At 39.8% G+C, this 20486-nt stretch overlaps 1 protein-coding gene across 3 annotated transcripts in view; it reads left to right on the forward strand.

Annotated features, from left to right (window-relative positions):
* The window catches only part of cacna2d4a (calcium channel, voltage-dependent, alpha 2/delta subunit 4a), a 79099-nt gene extending 58696 nt beyond the window's left edge, over window positions 1-20403 (forward strand). For 2 of the 3 annotated variants that reach the window (XM_041030162.1, XM_041030163.1), the window contains exons 28-40: window positions 8210-8271; window positions 12128-12142; window positions 12660-12704; window positions 12902-12964; window positions 13871-13941; window positions 15040-15115; window positions 15210-15262; window positions 15869-15924; window positions 16534-16554; window positions 17102-17222; window positions 17994-18109; window positions 18258-18340; window positions 18533-20403. In XM_041030162.1, the coding sequence (XP_040886096.1) occupies window positions 8210-8271; window positions 12128-12142; window positions 12660-12704; window positions 12902-12964; window positions 13871-13941; window positions 15040-15115; window positions 15210-15262; window positions 15869-15924; window positions 16534-16554; window positions 17102-17222; window positions 17994-18109; window positions 18258-18340; window positions 18533-18625 (875 nt within the window). In that variant the 3' untranslated portion in view covers window positions 18626-20403. The remainder of the gene's footprint in view (window positions 1-8209; window positions 8272-12127; window positions 12143-12659; window positions 12705-12901; window positions 12965-13870; window positions 13942-15039; window positions 15116-15209; window positions 15263-15868; window positions 15925-16533; window positions 16555-17101; window positions 17223-17993; window positions 18110-18257; window positions 18341-18532) is intronic. The other variant, XM_041030164.1, reaches the window with a different exon arrangement.
* The last annotated feature ends 83 nt before the right edge of the window (window positions 20404-20486 follow it).

Below are 20486 nucleotides of genomic sequence, written 5' to 3' on the forward strand. Positions count from 1 at the left end.
AGTTTGCGTTTATTCTTTCTTTCTCTTTCACACACACACACGCACAGAGGAACATGTTTCTCCCTGTCTCTCCACTATGAATGATTTAGTGAGCGTGCTTCCAACAGGCCTGCTCAAGTAGGCTGTGAAACTAGGTTAACTTAAGGTAGGCTCTGCTGACTTAGAAGATCCACACACACACACACACATCCACCCAAAGTCAACAGCATTTATTTCCATTTTTCTGTCACCTTTAAAATGGCTGTGTCTTATGTTTCTGCCTTAATTTCTCTTTGTGATATATTTATAATTTAGTGTTTGGTAGTTCTGTCTCAGTTTTTGTGTGTTTGAGTGAGTGCCATGTGTCCTGTGTGTTTAATTTGAAGCTAGTTAGTCCCGGCTGACACGTGCCACCACTTCTGTTCTTTTAATTGAAAAATATCATGTGGCTCTGCCCGTGCACGCGCCTCCGTCTGCATCCTTGACGTTCGAAAAGTTGCGCATGAGAAAGTGAGAGACGCTTCTAGAGGGAGCGACACAGAGAGATTATGGTGAGAGAGAAGAGGAGGATGAGGGAGGGAGGTTGAGTCATCATCCTTTCGTCCAATCCCAGCCCTCTGCCTGTTGCTTTGGTAACATGATGTCAGTGCAGCCTCTGGCGAGTCCTCTGAGGTTAGCCAGCTTCGGCACAGAGGTGTGTGTGTGTCTGTGTTCTTGTGCCTCTCTCTTGAAGATGTCACAAAAATCCAACTGTAACACGACTCAAAAAAGTTTAGGGTCAGAGGTCAGGTTCAACTCTTTATCAGTTGTAATAGTTAAAATCGGTATGATGTGCGCCGTGTGTACTTTCATTGAGAGTGTGTGTGTTTCTTTGTGTCTATCCATACATTTGAATCTGTAAGTGGCTCTGTGAGTGCACATGTTTATGTCTATCCTGCATTAACTGCCTGTACATGTGTGGAAGTTTGTGTGTAAGTAAATGTACACTGGACCACAGTGTACGTGTGTGCGGGTATGTGTGTTTGTGTGCGTAGTCATACGTCAAGGATTCCTATTTAAAGTGACTTTTTATAATCAACTCTTACTGAACTTTTTTTTTTTTTTTTCTCAGAGTTGTCAACCAGAATTTGCCATAACTCCTTTTTACTGGCTGGAGCCGTGTTTGTTGCCTGGCAACATCAGTTTATTGAACACTCCATCAGAAAGTCATGGGATCTGCTGAGGCCTTGGTGAACATAGCACTGCTGCTTTTGGGAAACACAAACAGTAATTTTGGTATTTGAGTTGAAAGGTTGCACAGTTCTGTGTGTGTGTGTGTGGAGACAGTTTCAGTTTTGTCAGCCTATTGAAAAAGTATGTGGGATGCGAGATATTAGTCAGATAAAGGATGCCCTTATCCAGAGTGAGTTACAGCTGTAACTCACTCTACATTGCCAGCATCACAAGAAGAGGCCAGTTCCTCAGTTTGAGAACAAAAACCTTTATCTGCTTATTGTATAGATAGAGAGAATTCAATAAATATATAAAGATACAGCATAGAAATGACTGAATTAGTACTCAGGCTTCTTTAGTTCTGAACAGTTCCTCTCTCTGACGAGAGGTGAAGCATCTTCAGATGCCTTGATTCAACTCCTCTTGGACAACCATGACCTGAATGAAGGACAATCTTCACAGACATCTTAACAGCCAATTTCAAAGAATATAAAAGGAATGGAGCTCAGACATAAAAATGTGCTAAAACATTTTTTGTGTTCCTGGAATATTCATTCATCAGCAGCACATCACAGAATAAAATAATAAACTTATGTCCTTTAAATCATCACAGAAATCCATTTTGCCTTACCATTACTGTTATGGTTGTATTTCTTATTCATACATTGTGCTTCTGAAAATGGGATTTTAATGGCTGTATCTTCTCTTCTCTTCTAAATGTAAACCCTGCATATCAACTTTTAATGGAGGGCAGCAAAGAACATGAATAAGAACAACCAGAGCAAGATGCAGATTACAGTGGGATGCGTATTGATGACAGATGTCAAGACCTTTGGAAACATTAATGAGAAGATTAAGATTAGAACGGACGGGAGATTTACTTTCAACAGGGTCAAACAGTCACACATGAAAGAGGATGGAAAGAAAGGGAGATTCAAGAAAGAAGTGGTAGAAGTGAGAAGAAAAATGATTGGGGAAAAAATGCTCTGAACTGCTTCTCACTCTGTTCCATCCTCCTGATAAATGTTTGACATTTTTTGATAGAAACTGTAATTATGTGTTTGTGAGGGAGCCAGAGAGAAAGAGAACACAAGTGACATTTCTAAGTGAGGGAGCTATAATCTCTGAGCATGTCTGCGCTGGTATGATTGTGTCTTTGTCGGCGTCGATGTGTATGTTTGTGCGTGTACAACACTGACTGATTGTGTGTGTACAAGGAAGCAGAAAAGAGATAGAATAAAGAGAGACACATGATAAGACTTTGACATTTGCTTAGATAAACACTAATCGCAGTCAGTTCAAATAAAACATTGCACTTATTAAAGACTTCAAACAAGACACAAAGGCACCAGCATACAGCTTTTGTGAATCAGTTGCTTTTGCTAATATCAGACACCCTGCCAAAAAGCTGCTAAAATGCTTCCACTCTCATTCGTTGAGTGCAGACATTTAACAGTAAAACCTAAAGAGTCTCAGTAGATTCAGTCAGCCACAGTGCAATGCAAAGATATTGTGTTTCAAGGACAAACATGAAAAACCAGTGAACTGAGAAAAACCTCACTCTACAATATATCTCACTGAAATGCAGCAAGTTCTTTGACATTTTCTTGGTGTTCATTAACTGAAGCAGAAGTTGGGTGTGGTTAAAATGACACTCAAGCTTTAATAAACCAGAATTATATTAAAGTTAAGTGTGGATTTTAAATTAAGATCTCGAAAAAAAAGCACATACACCAACTCCTTGTTTTCCTCTCCACACCTCACACCACACTTCTCTTGTTGGCTCTACACTCAGACTCACAAATACAAACACACAAATGGGAAAGAATGAGAAACACACACGCACACTTGCACGCTTCTCGCACAACCGTTTGATCTTGCTTGCTCTATTATTAATAGCCACGCTTGGTAGAAATGAAAAGGGTTTCCAACTCATATTGTTATTAAAAATCAATTCATCCTCTTTCATCCCCTCTGCCTTTTGTCTTACCTCTTTCCTGTCCTCCCTCTTGTCCCTCTGCAATCCCTCCATCATTTTCATACAACCTGGGCCACCTGACTCCATTACATCAATTAATCTGTTCCTTTCGTTACATCTGTGTGTGTGCGTGTCCTTCCTGCAGCCCATGCTCACTTCCTTTTTTGGTTGCATGTGTGTGTACATGTAAGGTGTGACATGAGGTTAGGTTATGGTAAGGGTCAGGCTGTCCACAGTGAATGCAAGTCAGTGGAATGTCCTAACAAGGATAGTTGTGCAGACTTGTGTTTGTGTGGGTGTGAAACACAAAAGAATGAAATGACCTCCTCACTAGTGGCCTTATTTTCAGTATCCCCTCTCTGCCCAGAGACTTAGCCAGTGTGCCACTTTAATTTATTGACTCTGTTCGTGTGGTGTGTGTGTGTGTGTTTCCTATATATTTAGCCTCGACTCTAGAGTCTTGCTGCGGGAAACATCAGCACAAGCTCTGTTCACTGGTCATTTAACACAAGCTGACCTCCTGTGTCACCTCGGCATAACGCACACACATACACACACACACACTAAACGATGGCAAAAATGTATGAGCACACTCGGGCACCCATTTATAGAACTGCACAGTCATCACTCTCTGTGTCAACCTATTAAAATACAACCGAAAAGTCAAACAGCCTTCTATATACATGGATAGATAGATAGATAGATCTCTTGTTCTTTTTCCACCATCCTTCTCTCTTTCTCTCTCCCTCTCTCTTCACAGTCTGTCAGACACTTGACACTTGCACTGCTCCATTTAGCAATAGACCAGCAAGCTGGTCACCTTTCTACCTCTGTTCAATTATAGTAAGCTTTAGTGACACGACTCTGCAGCCCTGTCTCCTAAAAGTTATGTTTAACCTCTTTTGCCTAATAAGTTTTTTCCAGCCCACAGTCTGGTACCTCACAGGAACGTGCTCAAGAGTTACCACGGATATCAGCGTCTGTGCCCTGAATCATACATTAGGATTAGGCTACAAAAGCACTTCCTGCCGCATGTCACCACTGACTTTTTCAGTCATTTTGAAGTATGACTTTGCAAGTTTACAGATACAATCATGAAAAAAAAATTCCCTATTATGTTGATAAAAATACAAATTAGTAACGCATAAACATAATTTTTATAAAGACAGGGTTGCAAGAGCATCAGCTTTACATATTATCCTAAGTTACACTTTATTTACACCATTAATTTGGAGGAGTTAAAATTACATTTTGATGGTGTTTATATGCAATAATTCTAATATATTCAACAGCATTGTGATGAATCACAGCGTGGATATAAATGTGTCTAACGCTACATGCATAATGATAACGATAGACTTACTGTGTATATCCAAATATTTACAGTTTTCCTCCATTAATCTGATGCAGCTCTGCCAGCTATGCTCCAACACTGCAGATACAGTGATGCATCTGTAACAACTTGAAATGCATTCACTTAACTTCCCTGCATTATGAATATACAGTGTCACCAAAGCAGTGCAGGTTCTGCTTAGCCAGATGTGCACACTGTTTGTGCTTATGTATGATTATGTCTTTGTCTCCCCTTCACTCTGTCTGTATCTATTAGTGTTTTTCTGTCAGTGTTTGTGGCTCTCCCTGTCTTCCTACCTGTCCATCTTTGTTTCTGTCTTCTTAACTACTTGTCTTGCTCGACAATATATACACAGTGTAAATACGCACATTCTTATGAAACAGCTGTGCAGTGAGACGCAGTGTCTGTTGTCTGTTTACCCTTGTTTACTCCCTTTTCTTTCTCACATTCTTTTTTCCCCATCGTTCACAGTTCACATCCCTCCATCTCACATCCCTCTATCTCGTTAGTCTAATAACCAATTAACTCCGGCTCTTGGCTGCTTCAATTTTTTATTTATTTCTTCATTAATTCATTTCCTTTTGAAAGCACACTCCACTGTGATTGGCAGCTCACGCTAATTGCAACTCAGACTGTGACTGTACAAGATACGCTCTCACACGTGCACACACACACGCACACACACAAGCACACACTCATACCTAAGCACGTTCAAGCTCATGAGCACACACGTTTTCACTTGCATGCACACGAGGTAATGCATGTCCTTGTGTAAACAAGTGTATGCAAACTGGACACACATTAAGTGTACATGCTTGCTAGTTGTGCACACACGATAGAAACTACTATCACAGCACACACACACACACATACACACACACACACAGGGATCAGTGTGATGGTTTTAATTAGATTTGGCCTATCAGCCTCCAACTCAGAGAGGGAGAGAAGGCAGATTACTGCTGCCCTCCATAATGGCCTTCCAGAACTTTGAGATTATGGTGGAGGGAGATGACTTCAAGGTCACTAGCACTATTGATGAGAGGAGGGTGTGAGTGTGTGGGAGAGTGTTCAGAGACCCAAGCAAATTACGTGTCAGATACCACCAGGAAAGTTGCCTCTCCTTTGGAACAAATGTTAAAGCATCCTTTAGCATCCTTACATCTGATTTTTCTACATGGGCGGCAAAATGGTAGATCAGTTGCTGAAATTCCCACAGATGCACAGAAAAGCCCTCATTGTTATGCTCAGTTAGCTTAACAAACTCCTCTGTGTACATGACTGATTACATGCTGATTACAGCCATGATTCAGCATCATGACTGATTTTCAAGAGATTGAACGGAATCCATTATACACACATGCACGCACACACACACACGCACACACACAAAGCCAAACATGCATAGAGACACTCATTCACAAACTGACATACACACCCTCAGACAGAACATGTCAGAGCTATTTCTCTCTAATATCCGGAATGATCCCCACAAGGACGTACAGCTCACAGTTTATTCTTACCCTCGGTAATCCATAATTCATCAACTAATAGCATTTTACAAGCATAATTGAGTGAGTTATGTTCAGCCTATAGCTCTGACCACCGCTGCCCCTACAGCTTCAGGCAGCCATTGGATTACTTTTACAGGTTTACAGGCTTGATGTTGGATGTGACAGCTTATAAAACCCAAACAAATTTCACTAATTCTACTATTACTACTATATTACTACTACTAATACCTATACTGTGTGTGCAAGGATGTGTGAAGGGAGGGGCGTGTGTGTGTGTGTGCTGACATGTGTGTTTATATGTGTGTTTTCTGTATTGTGAGGCTTTCCCTGAGTGGCTATACAAAGCACGCTGGGAGAAAAAAAAAAAGCTGAATCTTTGATGCTAATATGAAGTGTCACGTCTTCCCTCGGAGTGTGTGTGTATTTGTTGTCTGTGTGGGTGTATACAGTATGTGTGCACTGAGAACTTATGCAATTACAGTTCATTTTTGCATTACCACGCTGACTGAAACGCTGACGGACGTACAGCCCTAAGCTGACACAAGCAATTGCTCTACTGCCGTGTGTGTGTGTGTGCATGCGCGTTTGTGAAACATGTACAAACACACACTAATTCTTGGCTTAATGTGTTGTGTGACTGAGAGGGCTATGTTGTAGGCAGAAGTTGGACACACGTATGGGCACACGCGCAGACACACGAGCACACACACTGTCTAAGAATAGTCCGTTCACACAGCGGTACTGAGGCTCAGAAGGCCAGTTACTGTAAAAGGATTTTCATAAGTTGAGTTCTGAAGGCAGAGCTGATCTGTACAGCAGGTCCTCATCTACTCCTCCATCCTGAGAGCTGAGAGAGAGATATAGTCTCTCACCCAGGGACTTTAATCGGCTCATTAAAGTTCTTTCTTCTAAACTGCTGGAATTAAAGTTTCCCTCTCCATTTACAGTCTACTATTGCTTCTACAACCATTATTTCTAAAGGAATCACCAGCACTTAAACTACAAATATTATCACAGGAGTGGTATCTTTGACTGCTGTTGCTAATACAACTTCTACAGTAGATTACTATTAGTGCCACTGTTATTATCACTGCTACTACTACAGTATAAAAACTGGTTTAGTTTTACCAAAAAAAAAAAAGGCTTTTCTTACTAACTTTTTCCAGAGTTTTCAACTGTATTAGACAGACGTAATTAATTTTGATGCTTAGCTTCTGAGCCAACATGGACAAGAAGTGTTAAAAGTGCTATTAGTTAAATCATAACTGAGCCCAAGGGATCCATCACCATTACAACTCCACAAACTCCATCTTCTGATCAAAACTAGATAAAGCTAGTAAGTGGATCTTGATTTGGGATTTTTTTTTGTTGTGAAATTTAAAATCTTTGCTTAAAAAAACTCAATCAAATGAACTAACTAATAAAAAGGAGGAAGGGGTTGGAGTTTTGTGTTTGGATGTTGTTGCATTAGTATATATCAAAAGAATAGTATTGACTTTTCTGACCAAATATGTTACAGGTCCACAATAATATAGAAACTCACATGATATTTATCAATCGTATAAAACATCATCGTATGTGCTTTTCTTTGCCTTGTTTGTTATGTCAATCCTGTATGTATGAATACTCCTGTTGTTAGAGGTGCAGTATGAACCTTGCAATCCTAAGAATAGAGGATGCATACGGAGGCAGAGAGTGCAACTTAAAAAATGCTAATCATACTGGAAAGATCCTGCTGTGTAGCCACAGGCAGTGTAATTTGTTTTCTTCCTTCTTCCATGTCGTTGCCATGACACTTTCAGCATGTGCTGATAATGTTTGCAGTGGACATTTGCCTTCACTAGAGAGGGACACTTTAGCATTCAAAGCCTCAGTCTCAGTTGGCAAGCAGTGGTGTAGCAGTGGTGTTGCCCTCCTTCTGTCCACTTCTGCTCAAATACATCTGCCACATCCCTCCACTATAAATAATCAAATGACTACTAAACAAATTATACAGTTTCCTTACTCATGTTCCCCCTGTTTATTCCACATACCTTCCTCCTCCCCTGATCATCCTTGCTTCTACCTTGAGGTTCATTTTACTGTACTGAACTGACCTCTCTCTCTCTCTCTCTCTCTCTCTCTCTCTCTCTCTCTCTCTCTCTCTCTCTCTCTCTCTCTCTCTCTCTCCAGCCATCGGTGTGCAGATGACTCTCGAGGTGATTGAGTCCAGATTCAGGGCCATCACGATACAGGTAAATATATACAGGACCACCGTGCCCTGATTTCTGAATCTTCTTGTTTGTAAGCTTATATGTTCAGTTTCAACCTTTGCCAGTTTTTTTTACACTCCTCATTTAACATTAAGATTTTATATTCACATTGTAAGCATTAACCACCTACCCTGATTGAGCATAAATATGAAGCTCCTGATGAATAGACAATCCTGTATTCAGGATTATCCCTCTAAACCACCAGCCCACTCTGACACAACATATTACTGAATGACAAGAATGATTATAGGTTCTTTTTCTGCTCCATTAGTTGGTAATTACAGCATTTAAACTTTGTTTAATTCAAGGCTTAATGCACTGTTTTCCATATCACTGCTCCCACCATTAAAGGACTGCATACCCTGCCTAAAACATTATTTTGAAAAATTAAATGTCATCATTGTTTCGTCGGAGAATTTCATCAGCACTGGTTTTCAGTGGAGTTTCTTTTTTGTTCTTCCACACCTTCAAGAAAACAGTTTATTCAGGGAAAACTTGCTTAATTTGGCGTAACACCTTCACTGTAGCAGGCGTTTGATAGCTTGGTCGTTCTCCTCGTCTGCTCCCATGGCTGTAAATGACAGCAGTTAAAAGAGCATTAAGGCTGCTGGCTAGCCATTAAATGATGGATAGCTACCATCGTTAGGCTTAGCAGCTCCCAAATGTGCGTGTGTGTGTGTGTTTATGTGTTTGTGAAGGTGTGAATAGTAGAGTACTGTATATGTGTATGTGTCTGTTAATGGCAATGTGTCATGTTGATGGGGACCATATGCATGACCATCTGTGCACAAGTGTGCTGTTATGTCCATATTCATCAACTAAGAACTCATTAGCGTCATTTGCAGTAGCCTTGTTATCCACTGGATTTATGCTGTGTAGAAAGTTTCTCATTTCCATTTACTGTGTGAACTCTGGTCTTTCTCTTCTCCTGACTAAATTCATCATTTTCTCCCCTCCTCCTCCTCAGCTCTCCCCCCAACCTCCTTTGTTTTCTGCAATACTTTTAGTCTTCCCCCCCTTTCTCATCTCCTTTACTCCCCTCTTCTCTCTTCTTCAACCCTCTTTCTTCTCCTCAGATAGCTTACATAATCATATTATCTTCCTGTCATGTATTCACTGTCAGGCATATTTATTTCATAGGGTTTGTGCATGCGTATACAGACAGTATGGGCTTGTTTTGACTGTGTATGCTCATGTGTGTCTGTGCATAGATGTGTATGTGTGTGTGTGTGTGTGTTTTGCTTGAAATCCTCTATTTTAAGTGCTCAGCTCCCTCAAGGGTGAAGACATTGTACCTACTGTAAATACTGAATGAAATACCTGCATCCAGAGAGGAAGTACAACAACCAGTCACGCTGAAGCCACAACCATCTTGCTAAAAAAAAAAAAAAAGAGTAAATATTCCCCCAAGTGGATTAAGAAACACACCATTTATTGGCTGTTTTGTAAGTGCGAATGCAGTGTTAAAAAACACATATATATCTTCAAATATTTTGAATCTGCAGACTTCAGTGAAGGAGTTGCATAAGTAGTAGAAATCCTGTCTGGCCTTATAGCTACAGTATAAAGTTGGCTACCTTAAAATAAGATGTTATTAGTAAATGAATTATGAATTAGTAAGAGTAAGAATAAAGCATGAGCCTCTATCTGATGGGAATCAGTCAGAATGTTAATAGGAAAATGTTCTGACATCACTCAACAGTGCACTCTGCTCTGTCTACTGTCTCAGTGTGTGTCTACCGCCGTGGTGTTTAAAAATTGTGTATAAATGTGTGTATAAGAGGCAGTGAAAGAGGAAGAGAAATATAAATACAAAGGAAAAAAGAGACAGTGAACAGGTGCAATCCATCGTTTTTCTTCCCCGGCACATTATGTCCCCTCCTTGGTTAAATCTGAATTATGAAGACACATCACATTAAAATATAGAGGGTGAATCCCACACTGTAATGCCCCATATGCCTCTCACAGTCCATTGCTGATATATTTGGTCTGACAGCAAGTGGAGATGTAGTGAGAGTAATGGGAATCAAAAGATGATAGATTTTTTGCTCTTCACATCTTGGCATGCTCTTTAACTCATAGAGAAGACTCAGCTGTTTTTCTTTTGTCTATAATTCCATGTTTGTTAAATCTGTACTTGCATACTGTTTTCAGTGTTTGCGATAGAACTACACTGCAACCTTTGAAACATGAAATTACAATAAGGTATTTTAGTTTTTCCAAACAAGATTATTTTGATTATTTCTAAAAATGTTTTATCTTAATAAAGTAAGCAACGTTCTTCAAAATCTACTTATGTAATTTGATCATTTTTAAATTCAGGGCTCATGTCATAGGAAAACTCAGTTTATAATGATTATGTGTGTTCTTCACTTGCAGTGAGAAACTGTTCGATTGAAGTTCAGGGAATGAGTGATAATTAATGCTCTCGCCATCACCTTGACTCCTCCTGGGGCTCCCAGACAAGACAGATTTACCAACACAGGATCTGAGGAAACAGCCTCTTGTTAAGATTTTGAAAGCTGGCTCTGACACTGGAGGAAAAGAACTTGTATGAGAAATAGAATTGTTCCTTAAAGAAGAGATAATAGACACGTACTGTGTATAAATTAGAGAAACAAAAACAGGGTCCAAGGCAGTTTGCTGTGATAACAGATTTGCAGTTTTGATTGTGAATCATTAGCAGGATAGCAGATGGTGATGGCCATCCATCTGTTGATTCAACTGAGGGTATGATTTTGTGATTACCTGAATGTTTTTCTAGAGCAACCGTCAGGTTATAAATTTCCTTTTGTACTCAGGAAATATAATGTGAGGCGTTTTCCATTAAATTTACCATGCATATTAATGCTCCCCTGAGGATGACCCTGTTCCAGTGTTCACGCTTCATCAGACCAGAATATCAGTTGTGCACACAAATAATGATCTATTGGGAATATTTCCAGTATAATTGCTGGGAAAATTAATGCTCCTGAGACGATAAACCTTTTTTAATTTCAGTGATCTCACAACTTTTTTTGTCCCCATCAGAACAAACTTTAAATTTCTAGCAGAATTTTCATCTTCCAAAGCTACAGGAATTAAAAAAAAAGTTAGTATATTGTTTAAGTCCAGTGAATATTGTGGGTTTCACTAGAACGGGTTTAAAACTCAGATTTGTTAGACTTTTCGTGAGCAGAGACATATATAGTTCTCTTCAAATTTCTTCCCTCTTCAAACCAGGCCATTTGCCCGTTGTGTGTCATTTCTGTCAGTCCACTCACTGCATTGTAGTTTATTTCAGGAGGCAGCGATGGGAAGCAGAGAGAAAGACTGACACTTAGCTGTAATAGGATTGAAAAGGATGATAGATTGTCTCATTCACACTTCGACACGCTCTATATAGCCTGACCATGATTCCAAAGACATATTGTCCATAGACCCCAATCCACACGTACTGTACTGTAGACGTAAGATGTGACCATAAGGTAAAGAAGAGAGCTATTTTGACTCATCACCAGTCCACTGATGAAGAACAGAACAGAAAAATTTACAGATAGTGTTGATGGAGAAAACGTTTTGTTATATAAAATCTACAGTTTAATGAATGAAGGACAATTTAGCAGAGTGCAATGACAATGGTTCATTCATTAAAGAAAATCTGCAGCTTTTGGACTTTTTTTTTTTCTTCTTTGAGAAGATGAATGGACTTGTCAACAGGAAACTAACAGTGGCAGAGTGAGAATGAAGATAGTCTAGTCAGTGCATTGACATACACATCATTAACTAAAGTAATGTTTCTCTCTTTGTCCATGCTTTTGTTTTGTCTCTCTTTGTTCCTCTCTTCGTATCGTCTCAGTCAAATGACACAGATGTAAGTATGCATAATTTTCCCTCTCTTCATTTCTCAAAGCATCACTCTAGTTTTTGTACGGAACCAATTTTAGCATTTTCAGCACCTGCTGAGCTCTCATGAAGTCAGCTTCACACCCCGCTTAAAACAGATTACACACACATCCGCGCAGTCACAGACACGCACAAACTAAACATGCACAAACTTGCAAACAAGACGCTCAGGAGCCCGTCTCAGGTAGACGAGACATATCACACACGAATTAACGCCTTCTCACCAACGCAGACGCTTTTCTTCACTTGTCGACATTGACTCGTGTTCAAGCCTAACACCTCCACAGACAAACACAGACAGAGCATGTGTTCAGATCATCTCCTCACATACACAAACACGGCCTCCTCTACACACACATGCTCATCAGATAATAACACCTATCACACTTACAATCATCACTTTCACCTATATTTTTTCAGTGAGAATCAGAATTGGTAATGGTGAAACACGTTGCAGACATTTTCTTCTTTTCTCTGTGTCCCAGTGCTCTGACGTGGAGGGGATTTGTCCTCTTCGGTGTGACAGCCTTGTGAGTACATCAGACCATCATGAATTAATGTCTTTGCTGTAATATCTGGTTGTTCGGGCCCCCCAGAAAAGAAACAAAAATTTGTAATCTATCTGTGAAATAACTATATGATTTATTGTGATCATTGTTATCTTTGTCAGTGGCATTTGACACAGAACTTTTACTTCCTCTGTCTGTGTCTCTTTCTCTCATCTCAGGATATTGATTGCTACGTGATTGACAATAATGGCTTTGTCCTAATTTCTAAACAGCGCAGTAATGTGAGTTCACACACACACACACACACACACACACACACACACAAGCAAACACAGAGCGAATAGAGCCAGAGTGCTTTGACTTGATTGTTTGAGAGCTCTAACACTTATTAATATTCATTACCCAACAGGAAAGGAAACACTTGGAATATAGATAAAAACTATTCTGTGCCTTTTATTCAGAAAGAAATTTATTCATCTCACAATCACTGAAATTTTCTCTGTGATTGCTCCAGGGTTCCCCTCTCTCAGTCTTTATGCATCATGTGTTACAGGTTGTAGTTTAATTCATCTGAGCAGACAAAAGTTTATAAATAAATATATTATCAACAAATACGACCATTCCATAATTGATTATAGCAAAAATTTTTAAGTCTGACTCTTACAGTGTACCCATATGTGTTTTTAATGTTTGAGTAAAACTATGGAAGGAAAGGAATAGTTTGTGATTTTGGGTATTACTCTTATTCACTTTCTTGCTGAGCGTTAGATGGGTCTACACTTGTTGCCTGGCAACCTCACGGTGATGACAAGACTTCACTAAATTACTGAGTGTCGTTTTTACACTTCGGTTTTTGACAGATTAAACAAAGGAGATATAATGTGTTAATAAGCGAAGTCTCAGATGATTTTGTCAGGAGACTTGTAGTGGCCCACTTCTTCTGACTGCGTTAGAAAGAGAGTCTCCAATAAAATCATGTGTGACAGCATACATTGCTAACCAACACACAATATAACATGGATGAATAATTGATCTTACAGTTCACACTGAGGTGAAAGTGGGAAGAGTGAACACCGAGGAAGGGAGCTAATATTCCCTCCGTCAGTTTATCATGACAGGAATTTAATAGGTTCAACCACACAGTTCCGTTCCCACAGCGTTTATCTGGCTTTTCTCTGTCCTGATAGGCCGGGAGGTTCTTTGGCGAGGTTGATGGATCAGTGATGACCACACTGATCAGAATGGGCATGTTCAAAAGGTAATGCCTGTCACCACCTGACGGACTAGTTTAAAAGATAGCTGAGAGTCTGTCTGTCCATCTGCCTGCTTCTCTGTCTGCTATCTCTCACCTAAGAATGGGAAATTACCTTGTCCTGAAAAGGTCTAAATCTCTGTGGCTAGATGTTGAACTGTTTTTACTTCACCTTGCAATGTAAAGTGACATCTTATGCATCCCAGTGTCTCATGCTTATAATACTAAGCGTTCGAACCTAACTCGTGAACATGATTACATGTCACCCCTATGCTGTATCACAACAGTGCTTGCAGTTGTGTATTATCTTAAGCAGATTCCTATTTTGTTTGTGGTTCTTATACACCTAAGCCTTGCATTAGCATGCAAGTGAAACCCATAGCCTGGAGGGTGATCTTTACTGTCGTTATAGAGACTCAAAGGCTTTGTATTTACCGCTGTGTAGTGGTACAGTCTCTGCCTTGTGTTGTTCTCTCTACATGCTGACAGTAATTAATTCACCCATCTCAGTGCTTGTGGTATAGATATCCCTGCTTTTCCCTTTTACTCCCCTTTGAGCTTCTTTGGCTGCTCTGGATTTTTTCCCCCCTCTTACTTTTTGCCCGTCTTTTATGTTTGAAATCTCATGAGTGATGTGCTATTTTTAAACAGCTAAAAGATTTCATCATGCTTCATTTGACACAGGATATTACATAACTGTTTTTGAGCATGCATGAACTTCAGGGGCTGTGTGTGTGTGTGTGTGTGTGTGTGTATGTTTGCAGCATATGTGCATACATCTGCAAATTTTTATTTATATTTATGTGTTCTTGTGCTTCTACCTGCATAAGGACTGCATATAATCAGCTGTGTAGAAAAGCAGTTGAAACAGTGTCAATCCTCTGTTTAAAAAAGAAGATAATTATAGAACAGAGATGAATTTTCTCTCAGGTTTCTTTCTTTTCCAAGTGAAGTTAGGGATCAGCGTTTCTACAAAGGTTAAGCTCAGCTGTATAGCACTGTGTGTAATAGTCTGCAGGGGGGGTCAAGAAATCGATGTAAGTCAGTGACATGCTGCCAGAAGAGCAACACCATGTGCTTTTGTGTATGTGTGTGTTTCCTCAGGGTGTCCTTGTTCGACTACCAGGCCATGTGCAAGATGAACTTGCACTCTGTCAGCAGCGCCCGTCCACTTCTCAGCGTATGTACAGTAAACTCACCCTGTATACGATGTTCTTCCCATAATGGTCCAATCAATTCTGCACTAACTATGATCTATCCTTCTGTCTCTTCAGCCGTTCTATGGTTTGGCTTCAGCACTCAAGTGGTTCCTCTCCAACTTCCTACTGTAAGTGTTGCTAGGGGCAACCAGAATTGGCTGTTGCAAAGTATATTGGATTTTTGCTAAAATTTGCTTTAGTTTTTCTGTAAAAGCAATGGAAAGTTTGTTTCTTGGCCGGCAGCACAGTTACAGTGTGCACGCAGAAAATCTCAAGGTATCATTAACAATGAAATATATAAAACTGTGTCTGACTTTGAAATCCAATGAATTATTTGGTCCAGCTTGATGTAAACTCTTAGAGCAAGAGATGTAGCTTGTCCTTATATACTACCATATCCTCATTACTACACTACATTAGCATTCTAATATTGCAAAGTAGTTATTTATTAAGGTAATCATAAATGTATTGGGAAAGTGTATTTCCAGTTATTCCCTTTAAGTACAGTCATCAGCCCAGGCTGGATTGTGGGCTAGTTATCCAGTTAAGACAAAAACAGCTAGCAAAGTTTCCAATTACTGCTGAATAACTCAAGGACCCATTTTAATATTCCCATGACACAACTTTGAGTCCTGGCCCAGTTTTTGAAAGCTGCATGCAATCTGCTTTGGTCTGTAATGAAGGCCGCCTAATTGACTCCCTCTCTCTGTCCACTCTCCTCTCTCCTTCACAAGATTTCTCCTGGAGTTTAATTTCTGCAGCTTCTGGCACACGGAGCATTTTGCCGATGGTGAGCTCACAGAGACGAAAGTGTGGCCAGCTAAGATCCAACTCCGTTTCTGTGCACCTTTATTACAAATGTCCTTCTATATGTGGAAAAAATGTTTATTTTGTAAATCATTCATCTTCAGAACAGACCTGAGTTACTGCAATATTTGCTTTATAAACCAGTTCTTTATCAATAATGCACATATCATCTACACCTACATGGATTTTAAATAAACCCTTAAGAGATCCTTAATTATAGTTAAACCTGTAAATACAAGCAGGAAGTCTTTGCAAATACTATACTATACTCAGCATCAACATTTCACTCACTAAAACAAACATTTCGTTTTCATTATCATCATCACTCTGTGCTAAGAGTCACTACAAACATGTCACAGTGATGATAAATGTGTGTGTTGTGTCAGTTCAATGCCAGAAGTGTTTAAAGTGTGTGCAACATTGATCACCAGTCTGAAGGTCATTATAGGATAACAACATTGTGTCCTTTGATCCCCTCACCTCTCGTCTCCCGCTTTCTCTCCATCGATCACGTGTTCACCCACCTCATTACTCCACCTGTCAATCATCTGCTCCTCCTCTTACTCCGTATCATCGTCATCCCTCCATTCAGCCAAGCCATCTTTCAGCGTGTGTGAGTATCTGTCTTGTAGCGTGTCTTTGATGAGGATCGGTTTTCAGTAAAACTACCTTTTTCTGAATTTTGTGTTCCATGTGCGGTGTAGCGTTTGAAGTATACTTCAAACAAAATAAAATTTGGTGTGTCCGGTTATGTAAGTACCTTTCAGTGGGAACGAGCACAACTGGCAAGTCCTTCAAAACAAGAACTAGGCACAGAGTTTCATTGAAGCTACTGTAAATCTAAAGAAGTCAAAAATATAGCTTGCAACCAGACATATGCCATTTCAACACAGCAATATGGCTCTTCTCTCAGGTTTCACCCTTCATTTTGCCTGTATGCAGGAACCTTATTCAGTTTTGTTTGGAATACACAGCAAGCTGGAGCACCTCCGGTAATGGCAGACAGAGCAATAAATGGCTGAGGTGTGAAGCATTTAAATAGTAGCCCTCGTTCTCCTGTCAGCCTGTCAGTCACCAGCAAAATGTCGCACACACGTACTGTCACACAGTCGTTCATATTCCAAACCTCGAGACATGACCCTTATCTATCTCTCTGTTAGCCTCAGCTCATAAGAAAAAAGGAGACATCCTGCAGCCGTGTGACACCGAGTACCCCAGCTTCGTTTATGAGCCGTCAGTCAAAGAGACCAACAGCATTATTAAGTGTGGACGCTGCCAGAAGTAAGCACACACTCATGAACACTTACACACAAATCTGCTGTGCACTCCTCTCTAAGCCCTAGACCAGTCATATTAAATTGTCCCTCCAAAATCCATTTTCTACAGCTTTGCTCTGCTCTGCATACTGAGAGCAGACTGTGTTTATACAAGAGTATCAGGAAGAGGGGAAATAAGTGGAGAGGAACAGAATTAGATCAGGGTGCACGGGGTTATAGAAAGACTGAGGCGCATATGAAGAATGAGCGAGAGAGGGACTGGAAAACTGAGAGGAAGTATTAAGGGAGGTAAATGAAAAAACAGAGACGGGGAAGAGTGTTTGACAGGAACAGAGATGGAAAAACAGTTGGAGGCAAACGGAGGGGGAAGAGGAGAAAGAGAGGGAAGCATGTGTGTGTGTGTGTGTGTGTGTGCATCTGTGAAAGAGAAAGACAGAAACGTGGAGAGAAACACTGTTCTGTGGTTAGTCTGTATTATTTCTGCAGGTTTGTAATCACAGACAGGGTGTGAACGCCCTCATGAGGCCAAAAGAGGTGTAACACATCACTGCTTCTTCTGACATTTTGGTTGGGTGGAGCTGATGGTGTTACCTACTGCAACCAAGTGATACAGCTGACTAAATCTGGATTTTTTTCCATGAACCTATGGCCCATGATTGTATTCACTGTACCTCCCTGGCCTGGATGCCCTCTACTGGAAAATGTGTGTCTCCGTGTTTATGTTTGTGCGCATGTTTTCATAAGGTTTTCATCTTTTTGTGTTTGTGTGCGTCAGGATGTTTGTAGTGCAACAGATACCAGAGACCAACCTTTTGATGCTGGTGGTCCAGGCGGACTGTGACTGCTCCAGACAGTACGGGCCGATCACCATGGAGCCCAAGGAAGTCAAATATATCCTTTGATATTTTGGTATTCACAGAGTATGCTGGTTCGAGCACACTTTTCAGAAAAAAACAGTAGAACGGAGCCGTACTTTACCTTTTGTACTTTTAAAAGTAACCTCCGCTGCTCTTGTTGTTGCTCCTTGACCCCGCTGTACATAACGCCTCAGTAAAGTGCGACAGGATGAGGTCGCAGAAGATTCGCAGACGACCCGAGTCCTGCCACGCCTATCACCCGCAGGTCAGCATCTCATTGGTCCACACAACTTACATGCAATTGTTTTTTTCACAGCACACATTATGATAAAATATATTTCCTTTCATTGTCTTACAACATATATCTATTTTAATTATTCACTGTTTGATTGGTGTCCAGTGGCTTGAATCATGGAAGAAACTCAAAGTGAAATCATTTTCTATTTTACCCCTGCAGGAAAACGCCAATGACTGCGGACGCGCTTCTTTCATATCTCTCTCAGCTTCTCTCTTCTTTATCTGTCTCTCCTTCTCTGCACTGGTCTCCTGATGATGGACAACTTTGCTGTTTCCTATAAAGGTGGAGATTGGAGTAAATCAAGAGATGTGTTTGGACACTGGACACCTCAAGTGGATTTTTTTAAAAACGCACAGTTTTCTCATGACAACCACAAGCCTAGTCTCTCCTGACGGACTTTTGACGTGGTTTATGAGAACTGGTTTGTTAATTCCTGCAAATTATTACATCTGAAGTAAAACCTGCAAAGAAGGCAAGTTAATGGGTTGTTGTTGCCATGGATACTTTTCCATTAGTTACTTTCTCAGGCACCAGTTTGCATCTCAAAATGAAAAGGGACTAAAGAGATGCAGGTGGTGGCTGTGACATGCATTTATAAAAGGGATTATGAGTCACAATATGCAACATAACAAAGTCCAGGGGGAAAAATATGTTTTTCATTTCCCATATCACGGTGAATTTTGTGTTGCAGATGCACATGCGTATTATATATGCAGCTGCAAGCATGCATACCTCCAACAGACACACATCCAATATTTACCATCCACGATGCTTTATTTACAGACTTTTTTTTAACATTGAATCATAGCCACTGAGAGAGGGGCAACATAAATATGTGGGGAAGCACTGTTATGCGACTGGTCATGTTTTACATGGTTGTTTGCAATGGATTAATGGATAATGGACATGATTATGGCTCAGTGCCTAGAAAGTAGTCACAGTTGGGTTATATAGAATTTATATAAATATAAAAATGTAATAAAGTTAATAAGAATGGGGATTTTCGGCCCCCTGAGGATGTCACTATTGAGTTCATACTTTGATTACGTCCCAAAAATAATTGTTTCTTTAAAAAAATGTCTGTCTGCCTTTCTGTCTTTTTCTGCTGTGTCTTTCTCTGTGTTTGTAAATACTGTTTGTAATTATGTTTGTCTGTTTGGCTGGACATGTGGAAGCTGGAACTCTCACAGTGTGTAGGTCTAAAATCCGCATGGATAACACAATGATAGGCTAAGGATCAAAATCTATTCACATAGGTTATTTTAACGTTTTCAATCTGCATGTGTTTGCAACAAAGGGTTATTTTCACAATTACATAGATATAAATTATTCAGGATTTAATTTTAAAGCTATTTAAATGCATTTACTGGAGACTGTGATATTTCAATACTTTTCTAAACCCTCAACCTCATGTATCTGCTTCTTATTGCCATAAATAACTATGATTTTATAATTTTGTGATAAATGCAAAAATAAAGGTAGCACTCACTCTGACAAACAACATTGTCATATGAAAGAAACTTGGTCTCAGATTTTATTTTATTTTTTCTTTTTGGAAATGTCCTGTTCATACATTTGTAATTGCAATGTAAATTAAAAATGTAAATCTAATCTCATAAGGTATTTTTGTATACATCTTCTTGTGTGTCTCTTGCTTTGGACTGTTTAATCAGCATTTCATTGTATTCTGGGCTGTGAGTGTTCCTGTAGCTTTTTCTATAATATTTTTCATCATCTTTTAAAGCATGTCTTTGGGTTGGACTATTTCTGATGACGAATTTGCCTGAGATTTTGCCTGTTTATGTAATAGACTCAGATACATATTGTGTGCGTGGGTGTGCATCATTACAGTTTGTTCTCTCTCGCTGAAATCATGAGAGTAACTTAATTCGTTTCATTTTTGTTTGTAATTTCCACTGTACAATATCCTGTATATTGTGTGGCTGACACATCCACATTGTATGTTGGTTGACTGAAGCCATGATTTGTACAAAGTAAATAAAACGATCCTTCTGGGTTTTTGTACTGTATTTGTTGTCAGTGTGTGTTGTTTGGTTTGTCAGTGTTGCACGAACATGGATGCTGATACACAGGATCAGTGAAGTAATTCCTC

The sequence above is a fragment of the Toxotes jaculatrix genome, chromosome 22 (genome assembly GCF_017976425.1).
Source record: "Toxotes jaculatrix isolate fToxJac2 chromosome 22, fToxJac2.pri, whole genome shotgun sequence".
Taxonomy (NCBI): Eukaryota; Metazoa; Chordata; class Actinopteri; family Toxotidae; genus Toxotes; species Toxotes jaculatrix.